Source organism: Mustelus asterias, chromosome 10 (genome assembly GCF_964213995.1).
Source record: "Mustelus asterias chromosome 10, sMusAst1.hap1.1, whole genome shotgun sequence".
In the NCBI taxonomy this organism is placed as follows: domain Eukaryota; kingdom Metazoa; phylum Chordata; class Chondrichthyes; order Carcharhiniformes; family Triakidae; genus Mustelus; species Mustelus asterias.
In genome coordinates this window covers 68,075,426-68,098,746 of record NC_135810.1, presented here as the reverse complement: position 1 = coordinate 68,098,746, position 23,321 = coordinate 68,075,426, and the positions used below count along the sequence as shown (strand labels likewise).

General features: G+C 43.1%; 1 protein-coding gene across 1 annotated transcript in view; it reads right to left on the bottom strand.

Moving 5' to 3' along the window:
- Nucleotides 1-23,321, bottom strand: part of dlg2 (discs, large homolog 2 (Drosophila)) — a 945,868-nt gene that overhangs the window by 16,832 nt on the left and 905,715 nt on the right. The window contains exons 23-24 of the mRNA XM_078221879.1: nt 21,252-21,353; nt 2,890-3,062 (exon numbers count right to left, since the gene is read on the bottom strand). Of these exons, the coding sequence (XP_078078005.1) occupies nt 2,890-3,062; nt 21,252-21,353 (275 nt within the window). The remainder of the gene's footprint in view (nt 1-2,889; nt 3,063-21,251; nt 21,354-23,321) is intronic.

The window sequence follows — 23,321 nt, the reverse complement described above, 5'->3', positions numbered from 1 at the left end:
GAGGTGCTGGCCTAGTGGTATTATCGTTCAACTATTAATCCAGAAAGCCAGATAATGGTCTGGGGACCCGGGTTAGAATCCTGCTACAGCAGATGGTGGAATTTGAATTAGATATAAAATATCTGGAATTAAAAATCTACTGATGACCATGAAACCATTGTCGATTGTCGGAAAAACCCATCTCCGGTTCACTAATGTCCTTTAGGGAAGGAAATCTGCCGTCCTTACCTGGTCTGGCCTACATGTGACTCCAGAGCCACAGCAATGTGGTTGACTCTTAACTGCCCTCTGAAATGGCCTAGCAAGCCACTCAGTTGTAACAATCGCTACAAAGTCTCAACAAAGAAATGAAACCGAATGGACCACTTGGCATCGACCTAGGCACTGGAAAAGACAATGGCAAAACAAGCAGCCTTGTCGACCCTGCAAAGTCCTCCTTACTAATATCTGGGGGCTAGTGCCAATATTGAGACAGCTGTCTCACAGGCTAGTCAAGCAACAGCCTGACATAGTCATTCTCACGGAATCATACCTTACAGATAACACCCCAGACACCACCATTACCATCCCTGGATATGTCCTGTCCCACTGGCAGGACAGACCCAGCAGAGGTGGCGGCACAGTGGTATACAGTCGGGAGGGAGTTGCCCTGGGAGTCCTTAACATTGACTCCGGACCCCATGAAGTCTCATGGCTTCAGGTTAAACATGGGCAAGGAAACCTCTTACTGGTTACCACGTACCGTCCTCCTTTGGCTGACGAATCAGTATTCCTCCATGTTGAACAACAATTGGAGGAAGCACTGAGGCTGGCAAGGGCATAAAATGTACTCTGGATGGGGAATTTCAATGTCCCCTAGAGTGGCTCGGCAGCAGCACTACTGATCAAGCTGGTCAGGTCCTAAAGGATATAACTGCTAGACTGGGTCTGCAGCAGGTGGTGAAGGAACCAATAAGAGGAAATAACATACTTGACCTCATCCGTACCAATCTGCCAGCTGCAGATGCATCTGTCCATGACAGTATCGGTAAGAGTGAACATCGCACAGTCCTTGTGGATACAAAGTTCTGCCTTCACATTGAGAATAACCTTCATCTCGTTGTGTGGGACTATCACCGTGCTAAATGGGACAGACTTCGAACCGATCTAGCAACTCAAGACTGGGCATCCATGAGGCACTGTGGGCCATCAACAGCACCGGAATTGTACTTCAGCACAATCTGCAACCTCGTGGCCCGGCATATTCCCCCACTCAACTTTTACCGTCAAGCCAGGGGTTCAATGGAGAGTGCAGGGGGGCATGCCAGGAGCAGCACCAGGCATACCTAAAAATGAGGTGTCAACCTGGTGAAGCTACCAAACAGGACATCTTGCATGCCAAATGGCAAAAACAGCAAGTGATAGACAGAGCTAAGTGATCCCACAACCAACGGATTAGATCTAAGCTCTGCAGTCCTTCCACATCCAGTCGAGAATGGTGGTGGACAATTAAACAATTCACTGGAGGAGGAGGCTCCACAAATATCCCCATCCACAATGATGGAGGAGTCCAGCACATCAGTGTAAAATATAAGGCTGAAGTATTCACAGCAATCTTCAGCCAGAAGTGCCAAGTGGATGATCCATCTCGGCCTCCTCCAGTGGTCCCCAGCATCTCAGATGCCAGTCTCCAGCCAATTCAATTCACTCCACGTGATATCAAGAAACGGTTGGAGGCACGGAATACTGCAACTGGGCCCTGATAACATTCCGGCAATAGTACTGAAAACTTGTGCTCCAGGACTTGCCACTCCCCTAGCCAAGCTCTCCCAGTACAGTTACGACACTGGCATCTACCCGAAGATGTGGAAAATTGCCCAGGTATGTCCTGTACACAAAAAGCAGGACAAATCCAACCCGGCTAATTACTGTCCAATCAGTCTACTCTCAATCATCAGTAAAGTGATAGAAGGGGTCATTGACAGCACTATCAAGCAGCACCTGCTCAGCAATAACCTGCTCAGTGACACCCAGTTTGGGTTTCCCCAGGTCACTCAGCTCCTGACCTCATTATAGCCTTGGTTCAAACATAGACGAAAGAGCTGAATTCCAGAGGTGAGGTGAGAGTGACAGCCCTTGACATCAAGGCCACATTTGACCGAGTGTGGCATCAAGGAGCCCTAGTGAAACTGGAGTCAATGGGTATCAGGGGGCAAACCCTCCACTGGTTGGAGTCATACCTGATACATAGGAAGATGGTTGTGGTTGTGGAGGGCCAGTCATCTCAGCTCCAGCACATCTCTGCAGGAGTCCCTCATGGTAGTGTCCTAGGCCCAACAATCTTCAGCTGCTTCATCAATGACCTTCCCCCAATCATAAGGTCAGAAGTGGGGTTGTTGGCTGATGACTGCACAATGTTCAGCACCATTTGCGACTCCTCAGATACTGAAGCAGTCCATGTTCAAATCAACAAGATCTGGACAATGTCCAGGCTTGGGCTGACAAGTGGCAAATAACATTCGCGCCACACAAATGCCAGGCAATGACCATCATCAATAAGAGATACTCTAACAACCGCCCCTTAACAGTCAATGGTGTAACCATCACTGAACTCCCCACTATCAACATCCTTGGGGTTACCATTGGGGACAACCCACAGAACATGGACTGCAGCGATTCAAGAAGGCAACTCACCACCACCTTCTCAACAGCAACTAGGGATGGGCAAAAAATGTTGGCCAGCCAGTGATGCCCATGTCCCATGAATGAATGAATAAAAAGCTAGCAGGCCCAGAGAATCCCCCCCACCCTAATTTTCATTCTGAACATGCCTACCCTCACATTGAGAAGCCCAAATTCTTTTTGCCCTACCTAGAATTTTGATTTTTTCTAATTAAAGAGACAACCTACCCTTTCAGCCACATATTTTACAGACTGGACACTGGTTCCATATAGATTATCATTATATTGTCCTGCTTCAATAAACTTGTGCTCCTGGATATCCTTTTCCATCTGATCTCTACAGGTAATGAAGTGATAGTCCCGTCCATCCATTTCATAGTCACGTTTTGGTCTTGTGGTATCTTTTTAAAAGAGGGTAAAAAGCATAAGTTAGTATTTAATGGTACACAATCAATTATTAGAAATTATAACCATACTAGTACCAATATCAACTGCTATATTTTTGTCTAGCTCTTAAAATATGTAAACAAAAGCCTGGACTGACTGCAGAAAGTCCAGAGAATTCCTGGCACTGTGAACCCAATTATGTAAAATGGCTGTTCAGATTTCCGGGCTGGGGAGGTAGGGGGTGGTGGCAGGCTATATCAGAAGATAGGGCTGGTGATCCTGGAAGTGGTGAGAAAGCTGCTGGGTGCAGAGGCAGCCTGGGCAGAAGGCCTGCATTGGGGATCCAGCATTGTATCCAAATTTTAATAAAAGAACAAAACCTGGACCATTTCGCCAGCCTTCCCCCCCTCACTCACCCACAAACTCCTCATGCCAACAGCTGCCACCTCATGCCCAATGCTAACCCCCATAATGCATCATTCCCTCCATGGCAACCTATGCCCTTGTACTACCCCTGAGCTCCTTAAATCATGCGTGCCAACCTATGCCCCTGTATCCATGCCCGTGACCGTTTATAACCCATCAACTTAGGGGCAACTCATCTCAAACCATGCCCCAAACCTATCACCATTTGCACTTATATCAACCTGCCAACTTACCCAATATCCACTATGGGGACACCCCATGAAGAGATGAGATTAAATAAAGTTTGATAAAATAAAGTCCTAAGTGTCTAGTGCAGACTTCTCTATATTGAATAAAACACCCATTCATAAAAACCATTTACTACATTTACAATCCTTTAACTACGTAATGCTTTATAATAACAGGCATTGGAATTCATAGTCCCACCACAAAGACTCCAAAACTCCTTGCAGCTGTCAATCAAAGGACCAGTATTTTGTCCCTGGTTCGGGTTCACTGCATCAGGAGACTTCCCAGCTCAGCAAACCCGATCTTTAAACATTCTGCCTGCAGGTTAGAATTTTGGTCAGGTTATGGGGGCTGAAAAACAAGTTGAGGTGGATGAATGAATGCACAGGGCGTCAGGTGCAGAGGTGGGCTGGGCACAAGACTTGTTTCTGTCCCCTGGCACAGTAATTAATTTTTAAAAATCCCTTCAGCTCTCAGCCAAAGCCTCATTAACCCTCACACTCTCTATGCCCCATCTATGTCAATCTATGCCCCCCACCCAACACATGGATCCCACCCCATCCCTTACCCTATGGTAACTTAATGCCAAATTATGTCAACCCTAATACCAACCCATACGCCTTTACCCACCCATTGTTCCCATACCCTGTATTGCAACATAGTACCATCTCAAGCCAACCCATGCCTCTACATGCCACCCTTTTCCCTTTCATGCCAAACCACATAATATCCCTAGACAGTTCTCTGACAGCTTTGACACTTCCTGGACAGCTTTTGGACACTTTCTGGACAGCTCTTTTACAGTTCCTTGACAACTGGACTGTTCCTTGACAACTGGACAGCTTTTTAACAGTTCTTGGACAGATGGACAGTTCTTTGACAGTTCGACAGTTCTAATGGGCTCATGCATTAAAAGTGCATAATCATGTTCACTTTTAACAATCCCAAAGGGCACTTTACCTCTCCTAAAGATGTCCCTGGACCCTTTCCAAAGGAGTATACTAGCTAGCCAAAAAATCCACCATGATCCTATTACCTAACCTGATCTGTCCACTCCAGTTTCCACACACCTAACCTTCCAAGATCCCATTTCAGCAGAGGCGGCTGTGATTTAAAAAGCCAGCTGCCTCTGTGAATTGTACATGCACGAACCCCAGACCAACTCTAGTACTGCCCCTGCGAGGAAGGAAAATGCCGGGCTTAGTGGTGGGTCTTAGATATTTCATCCATTTCTGCGACTGTTGCCATGACAGAGCACCTCTCTGGTGTAGTTAAAATCTGGGCTAAACTGTGAAATGGCAGATACCCTAATGTGATAATGGATTATTGTGAAATCAATCATGCAGCACTAATTCAATAATGAAAACTCTCAGGCTTATGTCAACAGATAAAATGAAATATCAAGTAATCTTTTTTTTAAACTTGAGCCATATTTTTTCAAAGATTTAAGGGGCAGGAACTTTAAATACCTTGACAGCTCCCTTTCACAGTTTTTGACAGTTCCTCTACACACTTTTGACAAGTTCTCTTCTCAGTTGCTTTGATGTTTTTAATTGTTGATTTTGGCAGTCTATTGACGCTCCCAATGTGCTTGACAGTCAATGGCTTTATGTATTTTTTACCCATGTTCATGCCTACAATTAACAACTCCAAATCGCAACTTATTTCTCCTAAAGGGCACCTGACCAAGCTCAAAGGATATATCCAAAGACATACTTTACCTCTCCACAGGTGTACCTTGGCTATCCAAAGTTCAGCAAGTTCAGACCTGCTCTTTCAGGTTTACTCTACACACTTCAGGTTTTATACTCCAGGCTACCAAATTCTAACTTGAGTGGGGGAAGCTGCTGATTAAAGTGCAAAGCTGCCTCAGTGAAGCGTGCATGCAGAAAATATAAACTGCCTCCAATCCAAATTGAAAATGGGAAGTGCTATGTTCAGGTGCAGAACTTCCAATTTTTGGGCACTTCCACTAATTTTGCACTGTAATTCCAGGCCAAAATGTCTACAACTTAACCATATTGTGGTCTGCACTATTTTGCATTTAAAATAAATATTGTATCTGTATGCTACAATGGAAGTTTTCAAAAATATCATCAGGATTATTTTTAACAACCTCAAGTTGTTAATAGGGGGTGATTCTCCAACTTCCTCAGATAGCCGGCAGGAATCCTGATGCCTGGTGAATGTGCGTCAGCTAAAAAAAAAAATCGAGATTCACAACGGGAGTGAGGGCTCTCCAGATTCACCGACACACCACTCCGGCCCCGATTGGCTTCCTGCCCACAGCGGAGGCCACCTAATAATTATGCAAACCCACTAATTTGAATATCATTAGCAGGTTTGACAGCCAATCACCAGCCTCCCAGCAGTCACTCGGTCTGCCAGTGGGAACGGCACAGGCTGGGCTTTACGGTTGTTACCCACAAGTGGGGACATGGCATGCTGGATCTCGAGGGTTCAGGGGACTACCACCAATGCCTCAGAAAAAACGGCATACTCCCCTCCACCATTCAAATCATGTGTCATCTACACCACGCAGGCATGAGGGTGACCCGGCACCCCTCCAGCTCCTCTTCCCCCTCAGAGCCCCCATTCAGCCTCCATTTAAGCCACATGCCTTAGCAGTGTCAACAGTGCACTGCCCTCTGGCACTCTGGCACTGACACCGTGGCCTGGTGCCTTGGCCCCAAGGGAGCTCGAGGAGATAGTTTCAGTGGCTATTTGTCCCTCTGCTGCTGCCAGGCTGTAGAAGAAGGGTCCAATAAGAGTCATGGGTTGGCTCAGGCTGGGGCAAGGGGTTGACCCCAACACTCTCCACTGGAATGGGTATGTCGTGGCTGGACTAATCTCCATGTCCCACCCCAGTCACCTGGCATGATTCTAAATCATTGCAGCACTCCATTCTGCAGCAAAGATGTCCCTTTCTCTCTCTGTGAGCAGACCCCTTTGAAGTCCTCTGACGGAGAAGAGATGTCAATTCCAATGGGGTTGGGGGGAGGGGGGGGTCCCAGTTTGCAGAGCTGTGCACTCAGCCTCAATTTTCTGAGGTTTCCTAGCAAGTTGAATTCTTTGAAACCCTTGCCATTACAATGGAACCCTTTGATCTCTAACAAATTCAATGTGCAGTGCCCTGAAAAATACTTCAATTGATAGCTCAATGGATTTCTATCATCCTGCAGCCACCTGTGTTCGTTTTCATTTCCCTTCACAGTGGTATGCACCTCAAGTACTCCATTGATCATGATTTAGACAGAGTCTAAGCCTGATTGATAGCCTGTGGTTTCACTTCTTCTTTTACAAACCGCAATCATTTTGAAGAAATCTTTGGAAATTAAAGTAACCTGGCCACTTCAAAATTTTCACAGCTGACAGACAGGAATGCAGATATTGATCACAGGGCTGCCTGAAATCATCATGCCAGGGGGTGATCTTCAGGTCTGCCAGGGCTAGAAGGGGCAATCCAGCCACAACACCACCATCCTGGGGGACAGTGGCGAGGTCAACACCTTGCCTCCAGCCTGAGCCTATCCAACCCCCCAGGACACCTGAGGGATCCTTCCTCTGCACCCTGGCAATAGCAGAAGGGCAAATGGCTGCTGGACCTACCCTCCTGACCCGTTCCTCACAGCCCCAAACATCAGGCCAGGGTGAAAGTTCAGAGTGCCAGGGGACAGTGTACTATGGACACTGTCAAGGTGTATGACATGAAGTAGGGGGTCTGAGGGGGAGGGTCTGAGGGAAAGGGGACTGAGCAGAGGGTCTGAGTGGGGAGGGGATCTGAGGGGGTCCTGAGTGGGGTTGAGGAATTGGATCATGTCATGCTCATGCCTACATGATGTGGGGGACGGGGGTTATCCATCATTTGTGGTGGTGGGAAGGATGCTCCTCTTTGGTGAAGGGTTGGTGGTGCTCCCTTGCTCAGTGGGGGTGGGGGTGGGGGCCTGTCTGAGCACCGAGATCAGGGAGCCCTTTAATCATGGTGTCCCGATCTCGGAACGGCAGAGTTGGCTGGCCGGTTGCTTGAAATGAGCTTATTAGCATCTTTCAGATGGGTGAATCCCAAGTGAAAGATGCTGTCAATGGGAAACACTTTTGCTTTCCCGCCAGTGTGGGCAGTTAGCTTCAAAATGGAAGAATCGGGTCCATAGTATTGAAACTTTTAAAATAACTTTTTAGATGGCATTACTGAGTGCTACAAGAAGCAGCATCACAAAACACAGTGGGCTTTTTAACACATACAAGAATGGTTAGTTCCTGGCATGCATTGATTAGCAGTAAATTATACCTTAGAATATGTTAATCTATTTAATGAAACGGTATTTATGTACAATACAAGTCTGTTAATGGGAACACCTCCTGGTAAGCAACATGATTCCTTCATCTGGATTCTTCTACGAAACAATCACCATTAAAGGATATATACTGTTTCGGCTAAGATGAGCTCCAGTAGTACATGATCTAAAACCATCATTCCTTCTCTAAAAGCAGCAAGTGATAAGTGGTTGTAAGATCTATCAAACCAGCTCTGTTGTACAAATATAACAGCAAGATGTTGTGTGCAATTTTGTCAATCATGTTAACTGCTCGCATTTATTTAAAACTACTTCTTCCTATTCTAGGTGTCCTGTCACTATTTTCCAACCAACAGACCAGATGGGTGCAAAAATAGTTGAGGTAAACTGCTTGATGGTCTTCTTTCCTCAGACTTCAATCTGCACCTTTCCCAACTAGTGAGACTGAAGTCAAAATCTTGCTGCCTGATGAATAAAGGGGTTGAAATCTAGTGACATAAAAATAGCAGTGTATTGGCAGCATGCTTCATAACCCTTAATCTATCATGGCCACCAATTGATTATATCTGCTGAGTTATAATTGCCTCTTTGCAGCTCTTCCCTACAATCATGTGAATGAAACAGTAACCTTAGTTCAGATTGTTTGCCTAATTCTGCATTTTCCCACTAGAATATCTTTGGACAATGATTGTCAGGGTTGCTAATTTGGTTACAGCAGGGAGGTACAAAAGGTAGAAGAGGAACAAGACAAGTCTCCCTAACTACCTCTTTTCAGCTCATACAATATTATATAAATTGCATACATAGTGCCACTAGTATTTACTTTCTCAGTCATATGATTATCATTATGACAGATTGAAAACAAGACCTGCATTTAAATAGCACCTTATTACATCTCTGAGGAACATCTCAAAGTGCTTCAAATTTAATAAACGACCCTTTGCTCGGAGCTGCAAAAATAGGGTGATAGAGATTGGGAAAAAAACTGACTGCCTGTCTCCACAAGTGTAACTGCATTGAAATGAATCTCACATTTTCCGCTCCCATGTCATAGGTTTAACAACTGCCTTCTCAATGGCACATCTGAGATTAGTAACAGCATATTGGGGATTGCAGGTGTACATCCATGTCACACTAATCCACATTATCCTTAAATGTATCTTTGTAGCCAACAAAATACATTTTGGAAAATACAGCAATGTATTTAAGTGACAATTTGTACAACGGAAAACAAGTACAATGTATTATACTGCTTGCTATAGCTTCAAAACGGGTTACTAAATCTGTCAGTGTCAATGACGTTGAGAGATTGGGTAATGGCAGCCATTTATGCGCTACACCTCCACGTTTGTATATTTTATGTACTTTCAAAGCACTGGTCAGCTTCCCAAAGGTGTTTTGAACAGTATGATAAATAATAGACTTTGTTCTGGTTAGAAATGTAATCACTGCTCAATTAAATGGATCTAAAAGCACCAAACTGATTTGATTCAATTTTCCATGTGAGAAAATAAGGTTTTGAGTAAATGGAAGTATATGTAACCCCCAGGTATAAATACTTCCATAGTTAATTCTCCCTGCCTCTTTTGCTTCATCTCCTTAGCAGAGTCAATACAGCCTAATTTATCTTGAATTATAAATTTTCTGAGAAGCTTTTCTCTCTCTCAATGAAAAAAGCAGTTTTAAATTTACCAGGATTGATAAAATGCCACAGAGAACTGTCAGCTTTATGCTTCCGATGGAAATATGGTGGCTTTGCTCCCCTAAATTTTAAGACATATTACTGGCACTGAGATACAGAGGCTGCGAGCTGGATGGGTGCTGGGGTAACTGGCAGTGTCGCAGTATTTACAAGCCAAAATGAACATTGGTTGCTAAGAATGCTAATTCAGGAACTAAAAGATAAAGAAAAGGCTTGCAACTTCTGCAACCTTTGGACATCTCAAAGTGGTTTACAGCCAACAAAGTTCTTCTGCAATGCTGCAGCCAGTTTGCACATATGGTTTAAAAACAGTAAAACAATAATGATCAAGGAATCAGTTTTAGTCAGATTGGGTGAAGAATAAATATTTTGTCCATGAATTATCTTATCGTGACTCCCAGGTCAGCGGTGATGGCAATGGCTCTAAATCAATGCAGTTTAACAATGCAAAGATATAATTTTTGACAGGTGGCACGGTGGCACAGTGGTTAGCACTGCTGCCTCACAGCGCCAGGGACCCAGCTTGGGTGACTGTCTGTGTGGAGTTTGCATATTCTCCCCGTGTCTGCATGGGTTTCTTCCGGGTGCTCCGGTTTCCTCCCACAGTCCAAAAATGTGCGGGTTAGGTTGATTGGTCATGCGAAATTGCTCCTTAGTGTTAGGTGGATTAGTAGGGTAAATATGTTAGGGCCTGGGTGGGATTGTTGTTGGTGCAGGCTCGATGGGCCGAATGGTCTCCTTTTGCACTGAAGATATTCTACGATTCTATGACAGAAAATAGACCGAAGTAGGGTAATCCATAATTGTTTTAAAATATGAGAGGAACCATTGGGAAGGATATGGAAAAGTTATTCATGCTTAGCCAGATATACCCAAATTCTGGATAACTGATGACATCCCCAAATCTATGGCCTGACTTATTGGGAGGGAAAGAGAGTGTCAGAGAGAGAAAGAGAAGAGACAACTCCTCCTCCATTAATTGCCTAACAGAATAGATAAAAGCAAGATGGCTGACAGATTTGTCATCAGAACAATCCATAGAAGTTATGATGTGCATCAGAGTAGCAATTCACACAAAAATATTTCTAGGACACTGTCTTAAATGTTTGCAAAACATATGACTAGTTAAATATATTAACACTTCAAAAGACAATACACAAAAAATACAGAAATAGCTGCAAACAAAACATCCATCAAAAGTAACTCACCAGGTGTTATCAAAAGGTGCCAAGAACCCATTGTTCCTAACTTTAACCATCTACACTGAGTTCCTGTCAAAGCTAGCAGGCCTTCTTTGCATGTTGGGGCCTGATTACATCATAAGAAACTGAATGCAATTGTAACTGCTGGTCTAAACTGGGAAGCTGTTGTCTTTCCCATCAGATAACGACAGAAACAGGAGTCGAGGTCAGATTAGTGCTCTTCTGGGCCCCATAAGAAAGTTTAGGCATTAGATTTATCTGTATCACATGCAGAGAACTGAGTGAGATGGACTAGAAGATTTTGACACCTTCCTGATGCTGGTAGGCCATATATTATTTCCAAGCTACCTGCTGACTTCCAGCCTGTTTCGGATGAACAATTGGCTAATGGGATTTAAGTGAGGTACAGAAGTTAAAGTAGCCTGGGCCTCATTTCTGGAGTAGCAGGTAAGCTTTTAACTGAGTTTATTATCCACCCACCCAAAACTTACTTGGAATTCAAAATTCAGGGTCACAATGAGCCCAGCAAGTTCTTAATGTGATTAGGGCTTTCTGACCAATTTGTCAGGCATTTTGCATAGGCACTTGGGTCTTAACACCCATGATTGGCTCTAGTACACATTGCACTGAGGACTGCATTTCAGTTTTATAGGGGTTGGTGTGTGATGCTAAAAATTTGAAGCTGGGGAATCTGTTCCCATCATTTTTACAGTGATGGATTGTGTGGTTTGTATTTGTGTTTCCCATCATGAAGAAACAGGACACTTCATTGTAATATTTAAATCAGGTTCCCAAAGTGAAATATGGAGTCTGATTTAAACTTAATAGTTGCCAGCTGGATTTCCCAGGCCTCCAGAAACCTGACAGCAAAATGGCGAGGAAGCAGTTGTCTCCCAGGATGAGCAAGAAAGCTTCATCCAGCACTTCAAGAAAATCTTCATCCTTAGTTCTGTCAATCATGGTCTCCCCTCGTTGGAAGATCAACTGCTTCCCACCCTCAAAATTCCTCTGCACTACCCGTGATCTCCAGCCAACTCTGTGATCAATGATAATTGGTCAGGGGAATTTCATAGTAACTTCATTGCAGTGTTAATGTAAGCCTTGCGAATAATAAATAAACTTAAACTTAATGACCTCCATATCCCTTGGATTTCCTCCACAGTGCTACTCTTCCCTGTATTCTTCCTGAAAATATTGGGGCCAGAGTGTTTGTTAGATTGTTTGTCTGTCATTGTGAATTTATTACTTAATTGTCAAACTTTATTTATATCAAAAAGGGAAATTCAGAACTGAAGACTGCAAGTATTTCAGCATCTCACAGAAGACATGTTTATGTTGATACAATGGTAAGTGCTCTTGAAAAATATATTAGACCAAAGGAAAGTGTGGTGATTGAATGACATACATTCTACCAGAGATGCCAAGGAAATGGTGAGCCCATAATACAATAAGTGGCAGAGTTGCGGCAGTTGCCTGCTACATATAAATTTGGCATACTAATTAGTGAAAATAACTTAAATTCCAAGAATTAAGATTCCTCTTGACAGTCCAAATTAAATCCTCCATGTTTAATTTGAAGAGGTTACACAAAAATGCAGCCTCATACTTAGGGTGTCAAACTTAGCTTGTCCAACTAGCTCAAGTGCAGTGGTTGCAGACAAAGAGACCTTAATAGGTTCAGCCCGAAGAAATTTGCCCAAATTGTGGAGATGTTCCAACACCAATTGAGTCCCAACACCATGGCCAGCTTGAGAGAAAAAGTGTAAATCATGCTTAAAAATGAATCACTTTGTAAAGGTGCTCAGGTCTTTGGAAACAAAGACTTCATCAGTTCAACAGGTGGAGAAACCCATTTTGAGAGTGAAATACAGCATGTGTATGTCAACACACACTGTAAAGCCCCAGGTAATTTTAACAATTGCACAGTAGAGACCAAGAGAGTGCAGTGTCGCTCTTCATTAGAAGTATTGATGTTGAGTGACAAATATTACCATCATTATCTTTCACAACTTTCTCTCACTCTTCAAGCTTACGATGACTCAATTATTCCAGTTTTGGGAATGACAGTTCCAGTGTGCTACAAAAATATCAACCTAGACAAGTTCACATTCTTCATTGCCAAAGGCAGAAGTCTTGTAGGGGTAAACCTCTTTGATAAGCTTGACACACCACTTGAACACACATGAATGTGATCAAAGACACTGACTATATACAAGAAAATCCTTTCTTATTTGCTTGTTTGGTGAGATTAAGAGATGCTGCCATGTTGCTTGCATTGATGCACTAATTCCACTAGTTTCACAAAATCTGAGATAGTTTCCGTTTGTGATCTCTGCCTAAGTGTCCCAGGAGCTGAAACGACTTGAAGCAGAGGGAATCAACTCACCCCCATACATACTGAACTTAGTCATTGCACAATGCAAAAATAGCCAGGTTAGACCATACAACTATAAGGCAGTCAACACTGCAACAATTTCAGACTTGTATCCATTTCTTTTGATCAAAGAACTATCGGCGTCATTTCATGTGCTGAAATGTGTCGACATGTGATGGAGCTATCTTCAGATACTACTAGTAGGGCAAAGCTGATACTTACCACTTTTTTTTAACTCAGTAAAGTGTGCTTCAGTACCATAGAATGATCTATGGAATAAGTTCAGCACTTAGTGCATTTCAGAGGATCATTTCTTCAGTCTTGTCAGATATTGAGGGGATGCCAACCTCTGATAACCTATTGTTGTCCATGCAAGGGGCAAAACAAACTATGACCAACGGTTATCAGAGGTGCTCACACAACACAATTTGATGCTTGGAATAGACAAATGCACATTCACAGCATCTGAGATCAATTTTCTCGGGCACTGAGTGACTGAAGCTGGAGTAAAGCCTACACACGACACCATCAAAGCTATTCATGCGCCTGTGGTCCTGTCTAACATGAAACAGATTTGGTATCATTCCTCGGTAGCCAATTTGTCTCATAAATTTGTTCTTAAGTATACAGAGATTGCAGAGCCTCTTCAAAAATTACTTGCAAAGATGCACAATGGGAATGGACAAGTGCACAGCAAACAGTATTTGATGCGTTAAAGGTGAATTTAGCTTTTCTGCCGGTCCTTGCGCATTTCAACTCACATTCGGAAACATATGTCACAACTGATGCATCAAGATTTGTGATAGAACTCTCACAGTACATTGAAGGAAATGAATGACCAATTGTGTACACATCATGCCTGTTGTTGGAAACTGAATGTAAATACTTTGCTGGAGAGTGGGAAGCACTAGCCTGTATCAATGCTTGTGAACATTGGCATATGTATCTCTGCAATAGGAAGTTCACTCTCTACACTGATTGCCAAGCGCTGTTAGGCACCTCAGGGACTGATCATCGACCTCTATGCATCTACAGATGCTCAGATCATCTTTATCAGTATTACATCAAGGTTGAGTATCTCGCAGGTCCACATAACCAAGTAGCTGACATACTTAGCAGTACTACTATCACAGCCAGGTTAATGATAGCAAAGTGACTTACAACGTTGAAGGCAATGTGATTGCAGTGGTTTCACATGTAACCATGAATCTTGCGATGCAAGTGGAGTGGAAGGCAGAATCGGTGACAATGTGTTGCAGAAAGTACACCAATACCTAAAAACTGAGTGGCCTCACATACTACAGAATACACAATGAGTTCACATCATTTGGTGACAACTGTCTCAAACGCTTATCCCGAAAGTGCTACAGCAATGTGTATTGCATCTTGGCCATGCAGGATATGTGGGTGTTGTTGAGATGAAACAACAATCCTGTGAAGCAGTCTGGTGGCCAGCAATAAATCACTGTACAGAGGAATTCATTATAAACTGCGTACAGTGAAAAATTTATTGAACTGTGTCCCACACCTCTACAGCTGATGATATGGCCAACAAAACCATGGTAACAACTCCAAGTTGATATTTGTGGAGAAATCTAAGCAATGTTGTTTTGTTTAATGTCCATGATTGACAGGGCAAATGGCCGGAAATCACTACAACAAATTCCACAACCATCATTTCAGTCATTGACATTCTAGACAAGTTAGTTACACAACGGTGTTTACTGGAGACTATCACTACAGACAATGGACTGTTATTTGTTTCTAGTCAGTTTCCAGACTTCAGAGCAAGCTACAAGTTCTCCACCATCTGACATTGCGGTACAACACTTAATCGAATGGTAGCTTCAAATGATTCAACAGAGTGACCAAGGACAGCCTGATATCTAGTGGGCAGAATTTTACGAGATTTTTTCTAAGTGTACAGCTGATCTGAAAATGGGAGACTTCCAGATCCATTTTTTTGGGCGGGTTTTAACACCGAACCCTATGCATTCTGTCTCTAAAAAGATGGACTAGTGAGTTTCCAGCCAGAGAGGCTGTGGATGGGGCTTAACTCGCCAGATGGCCTGTAGAGGGAAGCATTGCACATCTGCAGACCTCTCATGCTGCACATGTGCATTAACAGTAGCAGGGATCTGACAGACATAGAGAGAGCTGTCAGGCCTCTGCTACTGCAGGCATCCTCAAAGAGCAACCCCCACCCCCACAATCGCGACAGCCTGCGGCCCAAGATTCAGGCCTCAAAGAACAAAGAAAAAAGAATAGTACAGCACAGGAAACAGGCCCTTCGGCCCTCCAAGCCTGTGCCGCTCCTTGGTTCAACTAGACCAATCGTTTGTATCCCTCCATTCCCAGGCTGCTCATGTGACTATCCAGGTAAGTCTTAAATGATGCCAGCGTGTCTGCCTCCACCACCCTACTTGACAGTGCATTCCAGGCCCCCACCACCCTCTGTGTAAAAAACATCCCTCTAATATCTGAGTTATACTTCGCCCCTCTCACCTTGAGCCCGTGACCCCTCGTGATCGTCTTGAGCCCGTGACCCCTCGTGATCGTGACCCCTCGCTGCCTAGACAGATCGCGGACCCCCTCTCTCCCCCATCAATCGCGGACCCCCTCCCTCCTCCACCAATCGCGGACCCCCTCCCTCCTCCACCAATCACGGGCTCCCTCCCTCCCCCACCGATTGCGGAACCCCTTGCTCCCCCAATGATCGCGATTTGCTGCCCTCCCCTACCGATCGTATGCAGAGTGGCAGCGGGCCCCCCCTCCCCCGCAGGCCCTGCTCCCACAGCCTCCCCCCCCCCACTGGCCCCATCCCTGGCACTGTCCCCACAGGCCCTGCCACCATTGGCCCCACCCCCTGGTACTGCCCCACAGGCCCCACCCCCCCATTGGTCACACTCCCTGACACTGCCCTGTGGGCATTGCCCAGGTGCCAGGCTGGCATTATCCAGGTGCCTGTCTGGCACTGCCCAAGGGGCACGCTCATCTTCACTCAGCCTCCTCAGTGAGCTTCAATGGCCTCTGGCTTTACCGACGAGGCTAACACGTCTGTTCACATTCATGGGGAGCAGGAGTTTTCCTCGCCAGACAGAAGCTCTCCTGGCAAGGCCATAAAGGCAAGCGAGCCCAGCCCAGCTCGCTCAACACATTCAAAACGTGATTTCAAAAATTTAAATAAATTAATCAGCCTCTCGCCCATTTCCGGGCGAAAGGTTGACCACGCTGGAATTTCGGGTGTCATAAGATCATGCCGGTCATGTGCTAGCGGCTTTATGCCCGATTTTATGGCATTGTCCCACCGCAAAATGGGCGTAAAGCGGCAGTAAAATTCCACCCAGTATGTTAGAGAAGAAAATGTTTGAACAATCTATTAATAGTCCTACTTTGAACATATCAATTGAGCCAACACACTCTGACCAGAAAGACCAAACTTATGACTGGTCTTAACGTTCGCATACTGCCGACCATTCTTAAGCCGTCATCGCTATCCAACATGAATGTCAGAGTAAAAGCAGAAGAAACAACAAAGCAATTAGGTGAAGTAAAAGCATACTTCAACAAGTGAACACGCGCAAGAAACCCTGATTTGAAATTGGAATTTGGTTTGCATCAAATGCCTAAATTCCGACCACAAGCTCGCATCGCCTCTACCTGGATCAAAGCAGGTCAAGTGGTTGCTGGGTACCAAAGCTACTCTGTTGAATAATGACGGAAATGGAAGTAGAAATGTTTGATAGCAAGTAGAACAGGATATTTCAAGGACAGTTGGAATGAGGATACATTTCTTTTTCCAATGAGCGACCATGATGGTGAGCATCCGCCTCATTGATGTGACCAGGCAGAACTGCAACTTAAAGTTTGTAGACCTCAGTGCTGTCATCAGCGGCTTTCGTATATTGACTATTTCCATACTTGGAAAAACAGACACTTGAAATTCTAAAAAATTACTTGATGTACATATATTTGTTGTACAGGATAGTTTAATTTAAAATATGGTCCTTTCGTTTTACAAAGGGTATAAAACGTTGTGTTCAGTTGCTTGGTGTTTGACTGCTCACTTTACTGTGTGCTGTGAATCAAGCCTGTGGGTGTGGTTACAGAGAAACAGAAACCAATCAGTAAGCATGAGTAAGCAAACAATTTTGAAAGCATGTAATAAAGCACTGTCCACACATAGAAGCTGGTGAAAGTCATCTCTGCATATCACTGAGGCTATTTACCCAAAGACCGGCCATGCATTGAACTGGTTACTGGGTCACAACCTCCTGTATAGCCATATCTCCATGACATGGATACCTGCTAGCGAGACATGAAGATGGTGGGCATTGGCACAAATAACTGGGCAACAGTCATTGACACCCATGACCTCTGGAGATTGACTGGAGGGGCACTAGGCGTGGCAAGCAGAAAAGGAAGGTTCAGCTGGCTGAGAGGAAGGCCCAGAGGTAATAGAGGCCAGCAAATCTTGTACCTCCTGAGCCTACCTTTTTCCTCTGCAGCAAGTGTGGCAGAGACTGCCATGCCAGAGTAGGGTGTCTGAGCCACACCAGGTGATATTTACTACCATGCCACAAACCATCATCTCAAGATGGAATGCCACTAAAGAAGATACTAAATTAAGAGAAATAAACTTTAGACTTAAATAAACATTCACCAATGTTAGGTTACTAGATCAGAAACCTCAAGGTATATTATGAAGCCAGGCTAGGCCCCAACAATTTTCTATTTGGGTTTAGTATGAGGATAAAATGTTTCAATCCAGCTGCGAATTAACTGACAAACTGGAAAGCTTTTATCAAAACAAACTATATTTAACAACACAGTTTAACTACAACAAATGAATTCGCTTTATCTTTAGCGATTGGACAATACTTAAACATGACAGGATACAAGTCTTAACTGATAACCTATCGTTATGAGTTCCAATTCAAGCAATATTCCTCTTATAGACTTAAACCCACTCTTTAAAATTAGTTAGTAAAGCACAGCTATGTTTGCTGCGACTTAGGTTACCAGCCCTGGAACTCTCAGAAAGGATTTTTCAGCGAGAGAGAGAGCGGGAACTGCTTGCTTTTGGCAATCCAGGCAGCAACTAATTGTATTTTAAAATGAGACTGAAACAGTATTTATTCTCTGCAATTTTAACTCCTCCCATTAACTGCATAACTCTGTATATCTTGTCTGAAATCTCAGGAGAACCTAAATAAACAAAAGCTCCTTTAGCTCTACAAAGTAACACATTCCTAGTTAAAAACAATTATTAGCCTGCCTTCTTAGCATCTGCTGCATGTTTACCAGAAAAATCAGCTCTTGTAGCAAAACACTGCCTCTTAAAGTAGCCCCATCTTTAACATAAAACATATCAAAATAGCATGGTATCATCACACCAGGCAGTTACTTTCCATATGCTGGTGTCACTTTAAAGGTTAAGTTCATTCAAATGTTTTTTGCTTAACTCTTATTATCCATGTTCTCAGATTTATATTTAGTGGAACATTTTAGTGCTATGTTACTACCACATGAGGAGCGGATATGATTCCCCCATTCTACCACTCCACGTCTGACTGTAACAGGATTTTTTGTGAGTTTAGGGAGGATATGCTTTGACAATACTGCAGGGGTCCTACTATGTTTGCTTTTACAGTATAAAGAACAAAGCAGACAGGTTTTCTGAATTTAATTAAAGAGCAAGATAAGTTTGTTGAAACTACCTATTGAATTTAAAAAAGCTAGGCAAATCACAACCACCATTCATGCGTCACACACATTCCCTGGGTCCACATACACATTATGGTGTAGATAGTAGGATAAGAGCGTAGCTTAAGGGTTTTTTTTTACAGTTAATAAGCAGATAATACAAAGGAGTATATGGTTAACTGTTCTTTGGCTGATCTTGATGCAGTGATTCCATGTTGTTCAGTTGTCTTTCTGGGTATGGTTGTAATTTTCCCTCAGTGTACCCAAACAGGCGCTGGAGTGTAGCAACTAGGGGATTTTCACAGTAATTTCACTGCATTGTTAATGTAAGCCTATTTGTAACACTAATAAATAAACCTTTTTTATTTCAATATGTCAGGTGGGTTGTCAATTTCAGTGCCTGCCCTTGAGTGACTGGGCTACTCCCATCATATCTGTCATGAAACCAGATGGTTTGTATTTGTGGTGATTTTAAAACAGCAATCAATCCTGTGTTGTGTGCTGATCAATATCTACATCCTTTAATTGAAGACTTGTTTGCTGGGTTATCAGTTGGGCAGAAATTCAGCAAGATTGATCTTTCACAAGAGTATTTACAGATGAATGCAGCTGTTGAATCGCAACCATTACTTACCATTGTTACTCATAAAGGTCTTTTTGTTATAAAAGATTGCCTTTTGGAATAACAATCACACTAGCCCTATTCCAAAGATTGATGGGTCAGATTTTAAGTGGTCTCTCTGGAGTACGATGTTATCTGGATGATATTCTAGTTACAGGGCTCAGTGAACAAGAGTACTTGAATAATTTAGAAGCAACACTGGAACATCTTCAAGCAGATGGTCTGCATATCAAGGAAGAAAAATGTGACTTTTTCCAGACATCAGTCCAGTATTTGGGTCATATAATTGATAGTAAAGGCCTACTTAAAGCTCATAAAAAGACGGATGCTATTTTGAAACACCACATCCAATTAATGTGAAGCAATTGAAGTCTTTTCTAGGATCAGTAAATTATCGTAAATTTGTTCCCAACTTAATTACATTATTGAAGTCATTGCATAATTTACTATGTGTGAAACAGTCATGGGATTGGATAACAGAATGTGAGAAAGCATACAAGGATGTCAAAGATGCTTTGCAGAAGTCTGAAGTATTGGTTCATTTTAATCTGATGCTACCATGACTACTTGCTTGCGATACTTCACCTTACAGAGTAGGGGCAGTAGTTGCACATTTTATGCCTTTGGCAGAAGAATGACCAATATCTTTTGCTTCACATTCTCTGACTAGTGCTGATTCTAACGATGCTCAGCTAGAAAAATAAATATTGAGTATAATTTTTGGTGTACAAAGGTTTCATCATTATTTATCTGGTCATCATTTCATACTATCGATTGATTATTGAGACTTTATGCAACAACCTACCATGCGGTACCTTGTCAAAGGCCTTGCTAAAGTCCATGTAGACAACATCAACTGCACTGCCCTCATCTACCTTCTTGGTTACCCCTTCAAAAAACTCAATCAAATTTGTGAGACATGATTTTCCACTCACAAAGCCATGCTGACTGTCCCTAATCAATCCTTGCATCTCTAAATGCCTATAGATCCTGTCTCTCAAAATACCTTCCAACAATTTACCCACCACAGATGTGAGGTTCACTGGCCTGTAGTTCCCAGGCTTTTCCCTGCAGCCCTTTTTAAACAAAGACACAACATTTGCCGCTCTCCAATCTTCAGGCACCTCACCCGTGACTATCGATGATTCAAATATCTCGGCTAGGGGACCCGCAATTTCCTCCCTAGCCTCCCACAATGTCCTGAGATACACTTCATCAGGTCCTGGGGATTTACCTACCTTGATGCGCTTTAAGACTTCCAGCACCTCCTTCTCTGTAATATGTACACTCCTCAAGACATCACTATTTATTTCCCCAAGTTCCCTAACATCCATGCTTTTCTCAACAGTAAATACTGATGAGAAATATTCATTTAGGATCTCACCCATCTCTTCTGGATCCGCTCATAGATGACCATGTTGATCCTTAAGAGGCCCTACTCTCTCCCTTGTTACCCTTTTGCCCTTTATGTATTTGTAGAAGCTCTTTGGATTCTCCTTTGCCTTATCTGCCCAAACAATTTTGTGTCCCCTTTTTGCCCTCCTGATTTCTCTCTCAACTTTACTCCTACACCCCCTATACTCGTCAACAGATTCAAGACATGTAACATAAATTAAACACAGCTAATGCTTTCACTGGTATTACTTACGTGGTACACAAGAGCCAAATTTATCTGGGAATTCTGATATCAGATCATCATTAACTCGATCTTTCATTGGACCCAGAATAATGACAGGTCTACTGTAATTAACTGAAAAACAAAATGCATCATATTACTTACTTTTCAAAACCAATGTAATTCCACTTTTAATAACACACTCCCTATTAGAAGTCGCAACTTAGTTTGCAAATATGTACACTTTCCAAATTATTTTGTGTGTCATATTTACTGCTGTTTCCCCCAGTGAGGCCAAACATACGTGAAGTGTTGATACAGAGACTTTACACAATTCATGGCATAATTGTAGTTTCTTAGAACTATTAAAAGAACATTGTTTTTTATGTATATTGTTTCATTTCTACGCAACCTGGGGTTCTGCGTGATACTACTAGATGCAGTCTGCTAAAAGCCTTCCTGATGACGAGACTTTGTATTGTCACCTTTCTGGCAAGTTCTCACTAAGTGAAAGAGATCCACAGCAGGTTAGCCAGTTCTTAAGCCACACAACCATGAAGGAATACTTCTGATCTATTGAGAATCAAAAATCTTCACTCACCAAGCAATGAAGGCTGACTGCAGCAAAATGAGAAACAAAGCACCTTTGCAGTTTTTAATCAGAGGTCTGGAAAATCTTGGTCTGCCATCAGGAAAGGTGCAACTGTGATTGGGATCTGCCAGGCAACTGGAGTGTCAGCTAAAGTAAGCATATCAGTTTCCCAGACAGAAGTGTGGCTTGAATCCTTAAAGAACCAGAGCCCTGACCAAGCACATTTTGTTGTCAGATCCGGCCTTTAAAAAATTATGTTACTTGGAACTGCCACTTTGTCTTGAAAAGCCCGGAATGGCACAGAGGCTGCTCAGATTTTTTAGATTATGGAATTTCCAGTCACCTTGGAGTCTGTGGTAGAAGTTTCCCTATGTTCTGATCCTTGCAATGAACACTAGATTGGAAGGTGTCACGAGATTCTGGTGAGCAGTTGTTTTAATGAGCATTCATAAGATAGCAATGAATACAAATGACATTCACACCACTAGGCAGCGGAATAATTGACCCGCCGTTAGCCCACCATCGGCAGAATCACGAACTACTTTTACACTGGCGGGTTTCTGACTTTTTACCTGCCAATGATTTCTCCTCTCACACCCGCTACAAAACAGGTGATGGGTAGGATTGGAAAAATCTGCTTGTTAACTCTGTCTCTCCACAGATGCTGCCTGGTCTGCTGAGTACTTCCAGAATTTTCTGATTTGATTTCAGATTTCCAGCATCCACAGTATTTTGCTTTTGAATCATTTTCCAGTCATCAGCTGCTGCTCAGTGCCATCAGCAGCAAAGAACCACAAATAGCTCCCCTGGTCAGGAATTGGGAAGAGGAGTTTCTGAAATCGATTAAAGATTTTTGAACCAAGTGTGTTTATCTCTTCAACACGAATCCTGAACATCATTTCTCTGCCTTCATGTTACACCAGATGCTGTGGATCTCACTACAGATTTCAGTTACTAAAATAGTCTTTCTTCGACTAGAGTTCAATTAACAGTTCTGGGGAAGTGATGAATGCCTAAAATCCATTCAAATTTAAAAGTTTGTCTACCATGTAAAAATAAAGATTACAACTTGTAATTAAGTCAAGTGGAAAAGGCTAAAGAAATCAAGTGTAAAAAAATTCCATGTTCCAGGGAACCATTGTTACTGCGTTTAGAACTTTCATTATACTTTAAACTTGCACCAAAATAGCACCTTGGTCAAAGACGTTTGAGAATTATATCAAAGGCAGAAGTAGTCAAACATTAAATCCTGTTCATAATAGGGAAAATGAGTGAGCCAGTTAAATGTAAATCGGTTAGTCTTGTATCGACTATATTGAGGAACATTAGTGAACACCAGAAAGATATGTGACAGCGAACATGAATTTGTAGTTCTGGTCCCCACATTACAGGAAGGATGTGGAGGCTTTGGAGAGGGTGCAGAGGAGGTTTACCAGGATGTTGCCTGGTATGGAGGGGAGATCCTATGAGGAGAGGCTGAGGGATTTGGGATTGTTTTCGCTGGAAAGGCG